The sequence below is a fragment of the Passer domesticus genome, chromosome Z (assembly GCF_036417665.1).
Source record: "Passer domesticus isolate bPasDom1 chromosome Z, bPasDom1.hap1, whole genome shotgun sequence".
Classification (NCBI taxonomy): Eukaryota; Metazoa; Chordata; class Aves; order Passeriformes; family Passeridae; genus Passer; species Passer domesticus.
In genome coordinates this window covers 58,324,029-58,342,391 of record NC_087512.1, presented here as the reverse complement: position 1 = coordinate 58,342,391, position 18,363 = coordinate 58,324,029, and the positions used below count along the sequence as shown (strand labels likewise).

The following is an 18,363-nucleotide window of genomic DNA, read 5'->3' as shown; positions in this document are numbered from 1 at the left end:
ACAAACAAACAAACAAAACCACAAAAAAAAAAATCCAGCAGCCTTAAAACAGTTAGCAGTTCTTAGTCTTCCTTGGATATAATTTCATGCAGTTGAGTGCACCATGCTAAAGCCATTAGGGTAGTGGAAATAAGCAGGTTCACTATCTCCAACCAGAGTTCAGTAACTCTGTTGGCTATCACGGCTTCCTACCTGGGAGGGTGCAGAAATGAAGCCTCAAGGCATCTTTACAGTTCCTGTTGTGTATTGCTGCTGTACAGAGTGCACACAGTGACACAGATCCAGCACATTTTGAGAACACATATATTGTTCAGAAGCAGGCTGCCTGCTGGCTTCTGCAAGGAAGACTGTAACCAAAATGTTATAGTTTCCAAGTCTTTCTGACAGTCCTTTTGTAGGTATGGTTAATTTACAGGCTAAGAATACTTTAGATCTGGCAGACCCAGTAAAACCCTGCTAGATTACAGAATAATTATTAGTGTGTTATTTGCTTCCAAGTCAATGAGTTGAGGGAAGAGGGAGATTTTCTTTTTCTGCTGTAACTTAATGTGATTGCTGTAATTAAAATTAAAAGGCTTACAAAGTGACATGAAAATTACTATGCTAGTTGTTGTTTAATTGCTTCCTCTCTAATTCTCTCTTAATTTTCATCTTTCTGTTTTCAAATCTAGAATATTCTCTGAGTAGTGCAGATATATCATCTCTCTCTGGTTTTAATACTGCCAGTGCTCTTCATCTTGGTTCTGTGACTGGCTGGCAACAGCAACACCTACATAATATGCCACCATCTGCCCTCAGTCAATTGGGGTAAGCAGTGCTTTCTTTATTTTACTGTCCTACAGTGACTTCAGTCTCCCCAGTAATTCCAAATGTGAAATATGTCAAGATAACATACCAGAGCATATCTACTGTGTATAAAAACTAGATTTTGCAAAACTGGAGCAATGTAATTCATGGAAAGTTTGCTTGGGAGCTACAATGAAATATTCTGTGTTCATGGCATTTTCTCAGTAGTGTATTGTTCATGTTTTAGTTTTTATTTCTTTAAATAAGATTTTATTTCACTACTAAAACCATACACCTATATTGTTCTGATGCCATATTTATTATTTATGTTTTTAATTTCCAGTTACTGTTGCACAAACATTTACAGTAAGAATTTTTTTCAATATTTTAATAAAGTAACATTAAATAATTAATTGACATGACATTAAGTCTTAACCTTATATAATAATCACATACTTCCTTCTGCTCAACTCTGAAATTCAAGTTTCTTTTATTTCTACATGATTTTTATGAGAAAATAGCATGATTAAGCCAAAGAACTGTAAGCTTACAAAACTCATTTTGATGTGCCTGTGCTGAGGAGTACAGGTATTCCTGCCCTCTAGTGGCTGATTTTACAATATTTATTCAAGTTTCAGAGAAACACAGCGCTCAATCATGTCAGGATTTTTAGAAGTGTGAAAATTCACACAGGGAAATCACCTGAACAAGCAACCTCTTGGCTTATGTATGTGAACAGGTGTACAGTTTTCAAACATCTTGATATCTACAATTTCTATTGAGTAGAATAGGCATGCACTAGTGTGGCACAAGAGTTTAATGTATGTTTAGACATGTTGGAATTTTAAAAGGTTTAGCTATAAAAATAGAAGCTGAGAACAGCAGAAGTGTATTTATGAGGAAAAAATTTAATTCATATGCATTTGAAAGGAAAACCTTTTTTTTTCAGAAAGAGGTCTTCCACATATGCACTTTCTCTTTTTGAGATTGTTTCCATAGTGTGGAACAATTTAATACTCTAAATGTGCCTTAAACTTCAAAATTCTCCTTCTACTTTATCTGACCATTTTTTGTAACTTATTTTGATGTCTTTACCATGTTGATAATTTGGGTTTTTAAGGAGAGCTATTCAAATGTATCAAAGGAAACACATTTTTTAAAGCTTATTTCTGCATAAATAACTACATATAGATACAAATGTCATAAAAACATACAACTGAAATACTTGTACTAGAAAAAAATAGTCTTAATATCTTTCTCTTATACTTTTCTTTGTGAGTTTGCACTACTTCTGGGCCAGCATTCAGACTTATTGTACAACTAAAATCATAAATTCTCAAATAAATTGAAAGCTCACATATAAGGTATCACTGTATAAACAATTGATACCATACCAAAGAATGTAATAAGGCTATTTGATTAGCAAAAAAAAAAAAAGTATAAACTAACTCCTAAACTAATTACATGCCTTTTCAGATACGTCACACATCATGATCTGTTTCTGATTTGTATCACAGTATGTCAAAGTGTAATATCTGTGGCTGTGAAATACATTCTGAGTTGCTACTCTTATTATTATTACTCTTTCAGTGATTTGTAAGTGAATTCAGCTATGAAAGCTGCTTCACAGACAGTTCTGGAGAAGTCTTCTATCACTGCAGAAAATCATAATCACTGAGTTCTACATGAAAGAGCATCTGTTTTAGCTTTTGAATTACTTGAAAAACTTGAAATTCTGTGGAATATATCCAGTGTATATAAACCTGATTTAGAATTTGTAAAAAGATTTTAAAAATTAAACAAAATTACAGTCATCCTCAGATACTTGAGAAAACCCATCCAGAAATGTTTTGACAACATAAATCTCAGTGCTTGGTGGGGTCATATACTGAAAAGGTTTGGCAGTGAGATGCCTGTTGTTAACAGTAAGCTATAAAAACCTGTGAGAAAACAGTTAATGGAAGACACATTCCAGGTCTCTTTCAGTTTTTGTTTTTCACCAAAGTCTAAAGGTGAAAATCAGCTCTGCTTCCTCAATGCATGACAAGAATGTGATTAGTAATAGAATAAGATAGGATTAGAAGCATTATCTTGCTTCAGATAAGTCCTCAGCAATTTCAGTAGCACTGTCAGAACCATCTTGGAGATAATCTGAGATCTCTGCAACTAAGTTCTTAGTTCTTCAAGTTGACTGTGCAATTAGGAGCCACACTAGCGCTGGTGGACTAGAGGGCAAATATATGAGGGCATGGGAGTAGTTCACCTTCCCTGTCTGTGCAGCTTTTGCCCTTCTGCCGAGCCTGATGAACAGCACAGCAATGTAGACCCTGTTTAGACATGTAGAGGCTGTTTAGACCTGACTGGGACATTAAAACAAGCCAGACTATTCAACTTTTTCGGTTACAAAACAGAATAGTATTTTCATGGTCTTTTAACTGCATCTACATCTGGAAAAAATACATATAAAAATTCTGCTGAAAATCAGTCCTTCCCAAAGCTTTGGGATTTTGCCTGAATAGTACATCAAAGTCTCTTACTGCTTATTTAACATGTACCAAAAAGACTACTAGAAGTTAACTGCTGATAACAAGAAGAGAAGTCCTTTCCAAACATCATAATAAATTATCAAAATATTTTATGCACAAATCCATAGTATGGAATATGTTCTCTTGCATCCACATTTCCTAGCCTAAGAGACAATCTTTTCATCAAAAAGTAACATCCACAGGTGAAGTTTCCACTTTCCTACAATATGAATGCAGGGAGAGAAACAATATTTAATCTGAAGGTGCTTTAGTATAGATAATTATTTATGTAAGAGAAGTTTCTCAAAACTTCTACCTACATGAATAAAAAGTTGTCCAAATTCATGTATTATGTTGACTTGTTCTGTGACCCTTATATTGAAAGATTATTACTTAGCTACAATTATTTTTTATTAGATTATAAATATAGCTAGACATAGGAAATTATTCAACATTCAACTATTTTTACTGAAAAATTTGGAAACAGGTACATCACGTTTAATGAATTTGTATCAGTTTTACCAATTTCCTTCTTTTGAATAAAAAACCTTATGTGTTTCAGATTGTGCCTTTTTTTCATATGCCACTACTATAATATGTTTAAGTAACTCAGTTTCATGCTATTTTTTTAAATTCCTGTTTAAAAGGTGTAATCTTAACTTGTGACAGCCAAGCAAAATGTCTTGACAAAATGTCTTCTTATTCTGCTTTTACATTAATCAGAAAACTAAAAAAAAAATAAAATAAAAACCTCTTAGCTTTCACCTAAAAAAAAAAAAAAATAGAGAGGGAAGAAGTTGAATAGTTGATAAGTCAAAAATATCTTCTCCTAGATGTAAATTAGCATATTACCATGAATTTTCAATGGTCCTTCACATGTATTTATTGGGGGAAATTATATGAAGTGAGGAAGTACACTGATTTAGGGAAGTGAGAGTGGGTGTAAAAGAAAAGGCACATGAGGCTACCTTCCTTCTTTTTTTCTCATTCTAGATTTTCTCATTTCTGATTTTTCTCATTCTAGAAAAATCTACATGGTCAATATTCATGTTCTCACTCATCACTTACCCAGACCTGCACTTTTACCTGTGCATGTTGACTTCAATACCATTTGGAGAATCAGACAGAAGGAGAGGCACACAGAGTTGTCATCATCCCAATCTCATGGCACTGTCTTGCTCCCCCACTTCTCATATGGCAGAGCTGTGTAGACGTTCCATGTGAAAACCAGATAAAGCAGCATTTCTCCATGTGGCCATCATAATCTGAATAAAAATCAAATTTTAACTACACTGGCTTCAAGAGGGACTGGTGTGCCAACTTAATATATTAATTTTCTTCATTGTCCCCATAAAATGAAATGTTTTCATACAACATGTGGAAAAAGGTGATGATGTCTGCATAAATGGACTGCCCAGCACCTATTCAGTGCATGTAATTGTACACAAACATTTTCTTTAGTTTATTACTAGGTTTTCCATATCCAAAACATGTTTGTTTACCAGGTTTAGTGAAGGTTTCACGTAATTACAATAGGGCATGCTTGGGCCCAATTTGTGTAATTATATGAAGCAACAGTGTAAAATATGCATTGATACATTTAGGTGCAAACAGCTGTTTCTACACCAACACATACCTATACAGGAAATTATATCATTTTGCAGCAGACAGAATTCTCATTTCTTATTGTGCACCTTCTATTCTAAATAGAGGTCAATCCGTTGTTTAGAATATAGATATAAAGATTGCATCTAAATACCTATTATTTCACTATCAATATGTATGTGTAACAGTACATTTCTCATGCAGATTTAGCTGAGATGATCTTCTCATAAAAATGTTTCAGAAAACGTTAATGAAGTATTAAGCAAATTATAGTCAAATAAAAATATATTAAATTTCAGAAATACTTTCAGCAGCAAAAGGCTATATTTACAAAGAAAAAAAGGTGAATCAAAATAAATGCTACAATTTATTTATATTGTTTTAATATTTTTTTAAACCTCAGAAATTGTCTTGACCTACTAAAATTATTTCTTATCCTCTTATAATTTTTTTTTTTAAAGGTGGTTCAAAATTCAAACCTGAAGACCTGAAGCATTTATAAAAGTGCTGTTAATTTTTATGCCAGGTTATTATGTAACACCACTGCTGAATCACAAGGAATCTGTAGAAAAGTCTGTAGAGATGCATTCTCATACTCACTTCTGAGACATTATTAAAAAGGCAATATTCCAGTACAGCAATACCAGCTCTGTATCATTGAAATTCAGTTTATCCCTCTAGATTTGTTTCTTTGGATGCTGTCACACAGTAGAATGCCAGTATGTTCCATGAGAACAAATTTGACTGAATGTGGTTATTTTTGTATATTTTTATCTTTTTTAATTATCCTGAGCTTTGTAATGTGGCACATCACTTGTTCAAATCAAACACTTCTAAATCAATTCTCTAGGGTCCACCATCCTTTTTTATAGAACTTTCAGGTTTAGCTATGAGCTTGGCGTGTAACATCATATGTAATCTTATCATACTAAACTGACAAACTGTTTACTCAGGTGAAATCCTAGAATCTCCTAAGCAACACAAAAATAGTCACTGAAAACGAAAAGAAAAAAAAAAAGAAAAAGGCAGAAATGTACATTTGATTCTTATATTTATAGTTTCTTATATGTGTTAATTTAATATTTAGAGAAGCAATACAAAGAAAATATTCTCTTTGAAAAAAAGAAAAAAGTTGCATTTTTACTTTCAAGGCTATTACTTATGAACTCGGAAACTTAGGAAAGGGGTCATTGCAGATTTGAAAAATTTGTCTGTATAGGAAGGAAGGATTGATGAAAAAATTAGAGGTAGAATGTGTTGGGTTTTTTCCTAACAAAATCCATCCATTAATTTTTAAACACTGCAGCAATTCCTGATAAAATCAGAGGATATTTTTATATCAATATTGAAGCCATACAGTTTTATTTTAAATCTGTCAGAAGAAAAGAAAATTCATCAAAGTAGTAGTAAATGTTGTTTAAATAATACTCATCTCTCAGTGGGTGAAACCCTAGGGAAAGTAGAGTATTTCAGTAAAGTTAAAAGTCTGCACTAAAATTACCTGTGTCATTCTTAGAAATTCCTTCCAAATCCCAATATTACACCTTCTTGCATTAAAAATGCCTGCATATCCCTTTAGGTTTAAAATCTTCTGAAGTGTTACCCCTACTGCCTTCCTACCCCTGTATAAATAAATACTCCTTAATAGAAGCCTTGAAATTATGTTTCTTGGGTAAGACACTAACTTCAGCTTAGCAAATGGTCCTTGAAGTGGAACATAATGGGAACTGCGTGTTGGAAATTCTCTTTTAATAATGAAAAGTCAGGTTTTGCCAGGAGGTGGTGCTTTTGTACAAAATGTTGTGTAGATGAAAGTAATCTCATTTCTCCCATAGAGATAAAGTGTGTTCTAGTATTCACTCTCGTTCCTGCCTGTTTCATCATTCCTCTGCCACTACCTGCCCAAAAAATGCACAAAAAAGGAAGGAAAAAAAAAAAAAAAAAGAAGAAGCTTAGAATACTTACATAGCTTACCTTTGAATAAGTTTCAGAATAGCAGTCTGTCTACTAGTAGCACCCTTTGATCTTGGCTTTCCTATGGGCAAATAGTGTAGTCCTCTCTTATCTTCTACTATTCCTCAGATTCCCTTTTGTAGTTTATCCAAATGCATTCTGGATTAAATCATGGATTTATGGATTTAAACCCTAAAATCATATCTAAATCCTTACCTACTTGTGCTATTTTGTTGATGTCAATGTTAGGACTGCTAATTTCAATTCTATTTTGAAAAGCGTAAAAATTACCAGACCAGATTTTCTGTGTTTCTGTTTTGCATCTGAAGTCATATGTCAAAACAAACCACAATAAAAATAGTTGTGTGCATTCAAATTAATTGGATTAAACCCAGCAGAACGTCCATGCTTTCCATCTTAGCCAATGCATACACACACAAGTATTTGTTATACAGAAACCTGAAGGTGGTTCCAGCAATGCAAAGGCTCACCTTCCTAAATTTGTGATGACACTTCATCTTAAAAAAGGAGAGAAGGAAAGTGAACCTCTCTCCAAACTGAGGGCTTGTCCCCCTAAAGATGACCACATCTGTTGTGGTGCTGTCATCTCCTGGAATTCATGAATTCTTCTCAGACAACAGTCCCCATGACTTCTGCATGTGCTGATCCTGTGCGAGCCTTTACAGTGATGTTTCATGTGAGTGTTTGTGCATATCTGGGGGGCTCCATGCCTCCTCCATCTGTAACTGAGTTTCCTTTCCTCCTACAGAGCTTGCACTAGCACTCATTTATCTCAGAGTACAAATCTCTCCCTGCCTTCTACTCAAAGCCTCAACATCAAGTCAGAACCTGTTTCTCCTCCTAGAGATCGTACCACCACACCATCGAGATACCAACAGCACACGCGCCATGAGGCGGGGAGATCTCCTGTTGACAGTTTGAGCAGCTGCAGCAGTTCCTACGATGGAAGTGACCGAGAAGATCACCGGAATGAATTCCACTCCCCCATTGGACTCACCAGACCTTCGCCGGACGAAAGGGAAAGCCCCTCTGTCAAGCGCATGCGGCTCTCTGAAGGATGGGCAACATAACATTATAACCTATTAGTTGAGATTTTTTTTTCTTGCAGTGTGTGTGTGCTATACTCTAATGGGAAGGGGGAGGGGGGAAGGGTCGATATACATTATATGTGCTGTGTGTGAAAAAAAAAGTCAGGTACTCTGTTTTGTAAAAGTACTTTTAACTTGCCTCAGTGATGCAGTATAAGGATAAACAGAAATGCTGAGATAAGCTTGGCACTTGAGCTGTACAACAGAACACTTGTACAAAATAGATTTCAAGGCTAATTTCTTTTCACTGTTGTGCTCCCTTGCAAAATGTATGTTACAATAGATAGTGTCATGTTGCAGGTTCAACGTTATTTACATGTAAATAGACAAAATGAAAACATTTGCCAGAAAATGGCAGATCTTTACTGAGAGAGAAAGCAGCTGTTATGCAACATATAGAAAATGTACAGATGTTTTGACAGATCCAGCAGTTGGGTGGCCATGAATTTATGCTAGAAAGAGACTGAGTCACCTAACATACTGAAAATGCTCACAAACATGCAGGCATTTTGTTAGAGTATGGCACTCAGTTAAAAAGGATCAAACCATTTCAAGAGGACCATACTTATAGAAATGTTGAGTTCGAGGGCTGACATACTTGATTTCAAAAATTCTGGGTCTGCATCACTTATTAAATAAAAAAGTATAAAAATATGTACATTACATTTAGCTTATTTTCATATTAAAAAGTAAGACAGAGTTTGCAAAACATTTGTGGCTTTTGTAGTTTCCTTAAGCCAAAATTTGTTCTTTTTCCCTTGATAGCTTTGCTAATCTTTTAAGCAGTCCTGAAGAAACAAACAAAAAGGACTTTCTGTATAGAAAGCTCTACCCTAAGCCTTGAGGAACTCCATGCTTTGCTAATCAAGATAACTGTTTTCTCTTTGCAGAAGTTTTGTTTTTGAAATGTGTATTTCTAATTATATAAAAAATTAAGAATCTTTTAAAAAAATCTGTGAAATTAACATGCTTGTGTATAGCTTTCTAATATATAATAATTATGGTAATAGTTTCTGTTCTCTTGATAGTGGGGAATTATATTTGTGCAGTTGCACATTTAACTATTTTCTTTTGGTTTTCTTTTAGTGGGTATACATTTTACAGATCAAAGTCAGCTGCTGAAAGACTGATCTGTAAACAATTAGACTTTACCCATAGTGTAACAAATCATTTTAATACAGTATTTTACAATCAGCTGGGTGAACTGCCATCTGTTGTATATACTGATTATTTCTTTCATGCTGTTTTGTGCATTGTAACAAGTTAAGGGCCCTTCTATTACGTAACATCCTGCGTATCTTGTAGTTTTCCATGGGTTAAATGACAAAGTGGCATAACTTGGCCCTTTCTTATTAATGAAGCTGGTATTCTGCCTGTCTGAATTGAATGTGCAGCTCTAATGGCTGTAAGCTATGTGAGTGCGGGTAAATATGTAACAAAGCAGCAGAGGGAGGCAAAAGGAGGGATCAGCACGAAAGTACCTGCTGGATAGATTCCTTCCCTCTCACAGACATAAAACTCTTAAAGAGATTATCAGTTAAAGAGTGGTTCAAGATCAGTTGATTTTACACAGGCAATATTGGCCATCTGGTTCTTGGTTCTCATGGACCTCTGCAGTCATATCATCTCACAGTGGGCATGTTGTTGAGCAACACTCCCTGTGTGTTTACACCAGACTAGGACTTGCTTCAGCACACAGCATCCACATTTTCTCCAGCCTCATATTGTTCCTTTGACTAAGATAGCTTGACCAGAGGTAATGTGTCATTTCCTTCAAGTCCCTCTTTGTCCCTCTTATTTATTCGGAAAAAAATGTATATTCAAGTGTTTCAGTTTCATCTTTCTGTTGGAGGGAAAAGTGTTTAAGCAAAATGTTAGTGTCATAGTAAAAGAGTATTATTTCTCCTTTTTTAAGAGTCCTTCTAGGTCTCAACTATATACATTGATATTATGATGAAAAATACAGCAGCAACAGCAAAGAACTTCTAAGTGAAATCCACACTTTTTCCACCTATACATGCAGGTGCTGTGCACTGCTCAATGATGGAGTGTACCTCTCTGTAGTAGAGAATGATGATCAGACAACAGTGTGCATTAGGACATAGGCTCTTCACTTACCATGACTTTACAGAAGCCTGCCTTACAGGCACTTTCAGCCATGCAGGGGCTAGTACATAATGTGTAAACTCTTTAAGCAGAATACTGTGCTACTAATGCATTCATCTTACCTCGTGTAGCAAACTGCAGGGTAAACAAAGATACGCATGTTTTAAAAAACCCAAAAAATAAATTTAAAAACTCAAAACAAACAAAAAAAAAGGTAAAATGGGGCCCATAATTAATTTTACAATACAAAAACCACTTTCCTCACCCTCATATTAACCTGTACTCATATTCTCTTTTGAGAATTTTAAACTTTAGTGTGTCAAAAATATGCAAATGTATCATAAATATACCTTGTCATTTCAAGAAAAAATACAATTTTATTGGTATAGCAGTAGAAACTTCTCAGTGGGGAAGGGGATTTGGTCTATTGATATATTAAGAATAGCCATATTAATAGTTTACCTTGCGATTTGCCTCAGCAACACATGAAAAAAATGAAAGATATCATTTAATGAAGACGCAGTGTATAATATTACTGCAAGTAACTAAGCAAAAAGTAGCATGAAAAGTATTGCCTGGGCAATTTATATTAACTCTGACAGTGATTTTTTGTATAAACACAAGTAGAACTGAATCACACGGAAATAAATGCCAGTTAGCCCTCTTGTTCCTGCTGCAGAAGGCAACTAACTTATACTGGCAAAATTGTGGGGGATAATGCATATTTGCAAACTGATCTAATGAAAAGAAGCACAACTTTGATTGTGAAGTCACTTTCTGTAAACTATAACTGTCTACCTTTCTTGTTCCTTTATCTGTATCTTACCATTTATTGTATTTGCAAAAGCTAATTTGGGTTTATTGTGTGATTCCTTTGTATTTAAGGAGCTTGGGGCAGAGCCCTGAAAGAGCAACATTTACTTTACCTTAACCCATGCTATATGATGTTTTAGGCAACATTCTTAATTGTAAGTTCAAACACCTGAAGTGGCATTCTAGACATCTGCAAGTATTGTTATAGCTAAGTTAATCTCTATTAGAAGGTGTTGTCAGTTTGTGTTTAATTGCTGGTGACAATTATATGATATACTCTATCTGCACAACATATATATTGTATGAATTGAACCATTCACGGTAAACTTTGTTCATTTCAGTGTCTCTCAAAAATTGTGTTTTATAACAAAATGGCTTATATTTTTCCCAGAAGAGAAATTTAGCAATTTTTAATGACTAATGACTAGTGTAAAAATTACCTGTTGTCCTCAGATCTTTTTCAGGTAAAGCTAGTATAAGAATGGAACTCACAGGCTGTTTCCAAGGATGTCAACCCTTTTGTATTGTATTTGCAATCCTATATACCCACTTTTACCTGTAGTCTAACAGCTGTTTGTTTTCCTTCTTCCTTCACCTTGAAGGTAAATGCTTTGTAATTTTTTAAAAGCCACTTGAAACCTCAATAAAGGCTGTTGCCTAAACATGGCATACTTCATCTGTTCCTGTTTGTGCCATCTGCTGTGATGTCGTCAGTTATATGGCATTAATTTCCTGCCACTACAGGTCTCTTGAAGGACTGATGGAACACTGGTGTCTGTTACAACGCTTCACACTGTAGATGTAATAAAAGGCTTTTGTTAAATATTTTAACCAAAGATGTGGAGCAATCCAAGCTTTGAGCCACAGACTTTCTGCATCAAAACTATCCATTTGATTCTTTTCGTAGTCTCGTGTTGCATTTCTACCTTCCCTTCTCATACCTCAGACTGATCCATACCTCTATTTGATTTTTTTTTAAAAAAAGGTCATTTAAGAAAGTCATTTAAAAAAAATTTAAATTAAAAATGCAGTACTAAAGTCGTCTGTGTATTTAATATCAGACCTGGGTTACTGCAGGCATTACACTTGGATTGCTTCAGATGGTTTGTTGTATCCTTTTTTCTTTTTTTCTTCTCTTTCATGGGGATTTGCTTCCATAAAATAATGGTGATAACAAAATAGCTTGTAAATGGGAGCATACAAGCATTTGCAACAAATATTAAAGTAGAGGCTCACAGCGGCATAAGCTGGACTTTGTCGCCACTAGATGACAAGATGTTATAACTAAGTTAAACCACATATGTGTATCTCAAGGGACTTAATTCAGCTGTCTGTAGTGAACAAAAATGGGAAAATTTCAAAAGATTCTCCTGCTGAAAATAAGGTATAATTTGTATTTTGCAGACAAATCAGTAAAGTTACTGGCTTTCTTAGTGATATGGTGTCTGTTGTGCATTTTTTTTATTAATTTAAATAGTGTTCAGTTTTCACTGTTTCACAATGCAATACATGAAAGAATCAGCGCTTTAACTGCCAACAACTGTCTCAATTTTATCAATTATTTGTGCTTGCTTTGAAAGCTAAGCAATATTTTCTGGCACACATCATCACACCAAGTCAGGGAAATCCCATCACTGCTCTGGAGTCAGTGTAATTTGGAATGTGGCCATCTGAATCTGTCCCTAGCAGAGGAGCTAGGTGAAATAATGCCTGGCTTTCAAGTGCTTAGTAAACTGACAGGGAATCAAAACTCCCATATATACATGTCCTGTGAATTCTACCCATGGGGACAATCATGCAAAAACCCTCCAAAAAACATATGTACTGCATCAAAATCATATATCATTGGATCTGCACTCTGTTTATATATGCTCTCTAACAAAACTGGATAAGGACCGTGTCAGAATTGATCTATTCATTTTTCTATATTTTTTCCTCAGAATGTTTGTTTGCTTGTTTTTTATTTGTTTGTTTGTTTATTGGGAGTTACAGGGGGTTTTCCAACTGATATTTTACAGTTTCAGAGTTTGAGAAAGAATCATTTTATTTCAAAAAGATGTGTTTTTACACCAGAAGCAGACAAGTTATTAAGAAGCTAAGGTGCTTGGTGAAGGTTACAGTTTCAAAAATAACTTTACAAAACCTAGTTTCTAAATAGGTTTATGAAAGAAAAGAGCTGTGCTGTTCCTTTTCATGACAATTTCTTTTAAGAGAAATATTGTTAGTATTGCAGTGTTGGACACTGCCTTGCAATGAGATACTAAAACTAAGATTAAGTGTCATTGATTTTACTACAGAACATATTTTGTACAAGTAAATAGCTTTTTTTCATCATTGGCCAGGATAAACAAAATATTTCTGAAAATGAGGTTGTCTTAAAAGATTTATCTGGGAGTCTCCCATCTTGCAGTCATCTCTCTGATTAATACTGATAATGCTATACCTGCATTGGAAAAAAATTACATAGGAAATAGAGTCTGTTATGTACTTTGTTCTGTTATTTGCTTATCTGGAGAAAAATAAGCATAAACTTCCTGATTACTTTGCTTTAAATTCTATTAATTCTATTTATAAACAATTTTTTAAATTATGTTGAAATAGGAGTGAGGATTGGTTAACAATTGTTTGAATAACCTTTTTCACTTTAGGTTCACATGCCATCCTAAAAGGCAATTGTGAAGTGTACAGTCTGAAATAATAACTAATACCTTTCCATCCAGATTGTTTACTTTCCCTGAAAATTGTTTTCTTCTTTTCTTTAGCAAAAATCAATGTATCTTTGTAGAACTGGGCAACTATGCTGAGACAGTTGATGCATATGTCACATTAAGGAGAGCAAGCCAACAATGTGGCTCATTCATACATTACCCTTTCTTAAACACAATGCCTGTATTTCCCGAGGTAAAATACTGGGGAACGAAAGAATCCAAGGAACAGCAAGGAGGAATGATTTTAAAATAATCAGATTATTAAGTCTACAAGCAGAAAAAATATACTGTTTCTCTCTATTGACAGATATAGCCTATTCCTCCTTAATTCGCTGTAAATTCACCAATGCAGCAAGGTTACCTGCTACACCTAAACTGATACATGGAACTCCAGCTTTCTGGAGTCCCTGATACTGAGACACTTAGACTGCTTAGTCACAGGGCTACATTTTTTGTATTCATGTACTGTACTTAATGTTTTACACTAAGTATTCAGAGCACCTGTAATAGGTAAATCTATACTGCGTTCTCTGCAGTCCATCTAGACTCATCCAAGGTAAGTCTTGTGAGCAGATATTTTGGTTAACAGTAATCTTTATACTGCTGGTATTTCTTCCTCCTCTTCCAGAAGATATTGTAGAATGCTTTGGTTCCATTCTGGATCCCCTTGATTGCTAAAAACACTTGAAAGCTAACATGAGAATACTTGTGTGAATGTTGAATTTCAACAGAGTTCCTCACTTCTGAAAGGTGCAAAGTGTGCTGTTCTAATTGTGCTTTCTATCCTCTTCTTTGTGTTTCTGTCTGTGGTTTGTTCACAGTCTGTCCGAAGTTTTCAGCTTCAAGTATCTGTATTTATCTGGACAATGATCCATAAGTTCTTTTAAAGAAAAAAGGTTAGAAAATGTTGCCTCCTTCTAGGAGCAGGGGTTGATCACCATTAGCTGTGCAGATTTTACTTCTCTGACCGAAGACATAAAATAATGTAATAGAAGACTTAACTATGTAGGAAAACTTAGAAGTGATAAAACTTAAAGGTAATGTGTTTGCATTATAAATATAATTGGTGTAAATTTGATTTTTGTTTTCACAGCACATTGCATAGCTAATTATTTTCTGCAGAGTTGCTAAGGATCAGGTTTTCAGACTCACAGTGAAAATGCAGAATCCTGTGAGGCCCAAGTGGCTTTTCTGAAATGCTTTACACTATGGTAGCAATTTTTTAGGGAAGTGAAAGTTAGAAAATATCATTATGACATCCTTTACAGATGCATTTTGACTGTGGGAAACCTTCATGTAATACATATTACTCTGCCTGTTCTGAATACAGAATAAGATGGGCAGGAGACAAATTTGCTTGAAAGAAGAACCTACATAAAATATTAATTTTCTACTTGGAAAATACATGAATGAGAGAGTATATCCTTATGTGTGAATAATATGGATATAACAGATCTGCAGGAAAACACCATGTGCTCTCTCTCAGAAACACTGGAAGCACAGGATATATGCAAAGAAACCATCAGACAGCATGCTTACAAGGGCATATGATAAGCATGTTATATGCAATTAAGTAGTGGGATTTTTGGCCATAAAGGATTGTGGAAACAAATATCCTGGGTAAGTTCATAATCGTTCAGATAAGTTAAAAGGGCATAGTTGCATTTCTCTTGTTAGGTGTGATGATACACTTACAGTATCCAGCTAGAGTAAAGGAATATTTTCTGTAGCTTGTTTTTGGAAAATGAGAACAATTCTAGGGAACAATTCATGTACGCTTTTAATGTTGTATGCACTTCCCTCTGAAAATCCCCTACAGACTACTGTCAGGGAAAAGATAATGATCCAAGTGGACTTTGTTCTGATATGGCAGTTCTTGTGTCTAGACATCACATAAAACCATCCTAATTTTCCCTGCAAACCCTTTTTTTCAGATTAAACATATTGATTTTACAGTGCTGGAAATTAGTACAGTATAAATTCAGTACGCATTCAGTACACATAATTAGCCAAGAGCTAAATCTGTCACTTAGCCTGGCTTTGCTTTTGGAGGAACTCTGGGGAATAAAGGAGAATTTATGACCTTTGGAAGAAGGGGCAGGCAACTCAAGAAGAATACAAGGTGTCATTAGGTCATGTAGAGAAAATATCAGAAAGGAAAAAGTTCAATTAGAATTCAATCTGGTCAATCACTGGTGTGAAAGATGTTTTAAAAATATTTTTCTAATACATCAGCAACTAAAGCAGAGACAAAGAAAATCTCCGTGCTTTATTGAACATGGAGGGGGACCATGTCAGCAAGGATAAGATAGAGGCTGAGGTTCTTAATGCCTTCTTTGCCTCAACTTTAACAGTAAGACAGTTATTCTTAGGGAAACCAGGCCCCTGACATGGGGAGAATAAACAGGAAGCAGAATAGTCCCCTTGTAATCCAAGAGAAAGTAGTTAGTTACTTGCTGAGCAATTTAGGCATTCATAAGTCTATGGGATCAGATAGGTTTTGTCCAAGTGTACAGAGGGAGCTGGTAGAAAAGCCCTGCAAGACACTGCCCATGATTTATCATCTCTCCTGGTTAACGGGGGAGGTCATGGATGACTGCAGGTTGACCAGTGTGAGGTACATCTCCAAGAAGGGCTGGAAAGATCTGAGGAACTACCAGCTGTTAGCCTGACCTCTGTGTCCAGCAGGATTAGGGAGCAGACCACCTGAGTACAATCACCTGGCACCTGCAGGACAACCAGGGGATCAGCAGCAGGAGCTTAGGAAAGGCAGGTCCTTCCTGACCAACCTGATCTCCTTTTTTTACCAGGTCACTTACCTGGTGGATAAAGGAAAAGCTATGGATGCTGTCTGTATGGACATAGCAAAGTCTTCAAACTGTCTGTGACTGCATTCTCCTTGAAAAGCTGGCAGCCCATGGCTTGGACAGGTGAACTCTTGTCTGGGTTAAGAACAGGCTGGATGGTTGAGCCCAGAGAATGGTGATGAATGGTGCTGTATCCAGCTGGCTGTTGGTCACCAGTGGTGTTCCCCAGGTCTTAGCATTGGGGTCAGTCCTGTTCAATATTATCTGGACAAGAGGACTGACTCCACCCTCAGAAAGTACAACACTAAATTGTCTGGCAGTGTTGATCTGCTGGAGGGTAGGAAAGCTGGACAGATGGATCTGGACAGCCTGGACTGATGGACTGAGGCCAATGGTAAGAGATTCACAAGGCTAAGTGACAAACCTTGCACTTTGGCTACAATAACCCCATACAGTGCAACATGCTGGAGAAAGAGTCACTGGGAAACTGCCTTGGAAATGGAAGTGGGGGGGCTGATCAACAGCGAGGACAGAATGCATTGTACCCAGGAAGCCAAGAAGTCCAAAGGCATCCTGGCTGGTATCAGCAACAGTGTGGCCAGCAGTACAGTGACTGTCCCCCTCAGCACAGCATGCTGAGGCCACACCTTGAGTGCTGTGTCCAGTTCTGGACCGTTAACTTCAACAAGGTCATGTGGTGCTGGAGTGAATCCAGAGAAGAGTAATGAAGCTGGAGAAGGTCTAAAGTGTAAGTCATATGAGGAGTAGCTGAGGGAGCTGAGATTGTTCAGACTGGAGAAAAAGAGACTCAGGAGTTACCTTATCACTCTCTACAACTCCCCAAAAGGAGCTTGCAGCTAGGTGGGGCTTGGTCTCTTCTCCCAGGCAACCAGCAACAGGACAAGAGGAAATGGCTTCAAGCTGTGTCAGGGGAGATTTGGGTTGGACATCAGGAGGAATTTCTTAATGAAAAGGGTTATTAAACATTGGAACAGGCCACAGGGATGTGGTGGAGTCACAATACCTAAAGGTGTTCAAGAAACGACTGAGCTTACTGCTATGGTTTAGTTGACAAGGTGGTAATCCAGCAAAGGTTGGATTCAATAATCTTGGAGGTCTTTTCAAATTTACATGCATCTGTGATTCTGTTTTTCCAATTTTGTGCAGTATACCCAGTTGAGTTATGTGTAAAGATACTGCTGTGTATTTATTCCACAACATCCAAGAAAAAATTAATAACTGCATAAATTATAGACACAAGGGTACACTTAAGGGTGCATGATTGATAGAATTAACGTGCACATGCAGGAATGAGAAAATATCTCTGTGTGAGTATAGACACGGAAAATGAAAACAGAGCGATGACATGAATGTAAACATTGGTCCGTAATTTCACATACTTACTGTTCAACCATTACACCAGAGCTTTGCTTGAAAGATTTGTAGTTGTCTGCAAAGTGCCAGCTAATGCAACAAGACTGTTCCCACCATGAAAAAAACTGCATGAACAATATGCCAATATTAGCCATCAAACTTTAATTAATAAAACACATATGCACCGTTGATAAATAATGACATCTCTGCTCAGCGTCAGAGTACCCAGTTACACAGAAAATTTCACAAAATGACATTATCAGGAAATATACTCTGTGTGCTCATATCAAACCTTAAGATTACTTTTTAAAATAGCCAATCAGACCAGATGCAAATGGAGATTCTGGATTAGCCATCCTGTGCAGACTTTCTTTATAGTATCCAGACTGACCAGTCTTAGCAATGATATGCTGTAGTCTAATAAGAATTAGAGCATTCAGTGCAGAAACTCCTGAGCAAAATTCCACAGATATATTACACAGATCAAAATCAAAGGCTGTTGATGACATTTTCTCCTGCCTCTAATATCTCTTCATGTAGACTGGGATATTTTCAGAGTTCCCTAAAATGTTTTTAT

General features: G+C 36.0%; 1 protein-coding gene across 19 annotated transcripts in view; it reads left to right on the top strand.

The window, feature by feature from the left end:
* Nucleotides 1-12,334, top strand: part of MEF2C (myocyte enhancer factor 2C) — a 119,910-nt gene extending 107,576 nt beyond the window's left edge. For 14 of the 19 annotated variants that reach the window (XM_064405820.1, XM_064405826.1, XM_064405827.1 and 11 more), the window contains 2 exons: nt 672-807; nt 7,639-12,334. In XM_064405820.1, coding sequence (XP_064261890.1) covers nt 672-807; nt 7,639-7,960 — 458 coding nt within the window. In that variant the 3' untranslated portion in view covers nt 7,961-12,334. The remainder of the gene's footprint in view (nt 1-671; nt 808-7,638) is intronic. The other 5 variants (XM_064405830.1, XM_064405833.1, XM_064405823.1 and 2 more) reach the window with 1 other exon arrangement.
* Nucleotides 12,335-18,363: the final 6,029 nt, after the last annotated feature.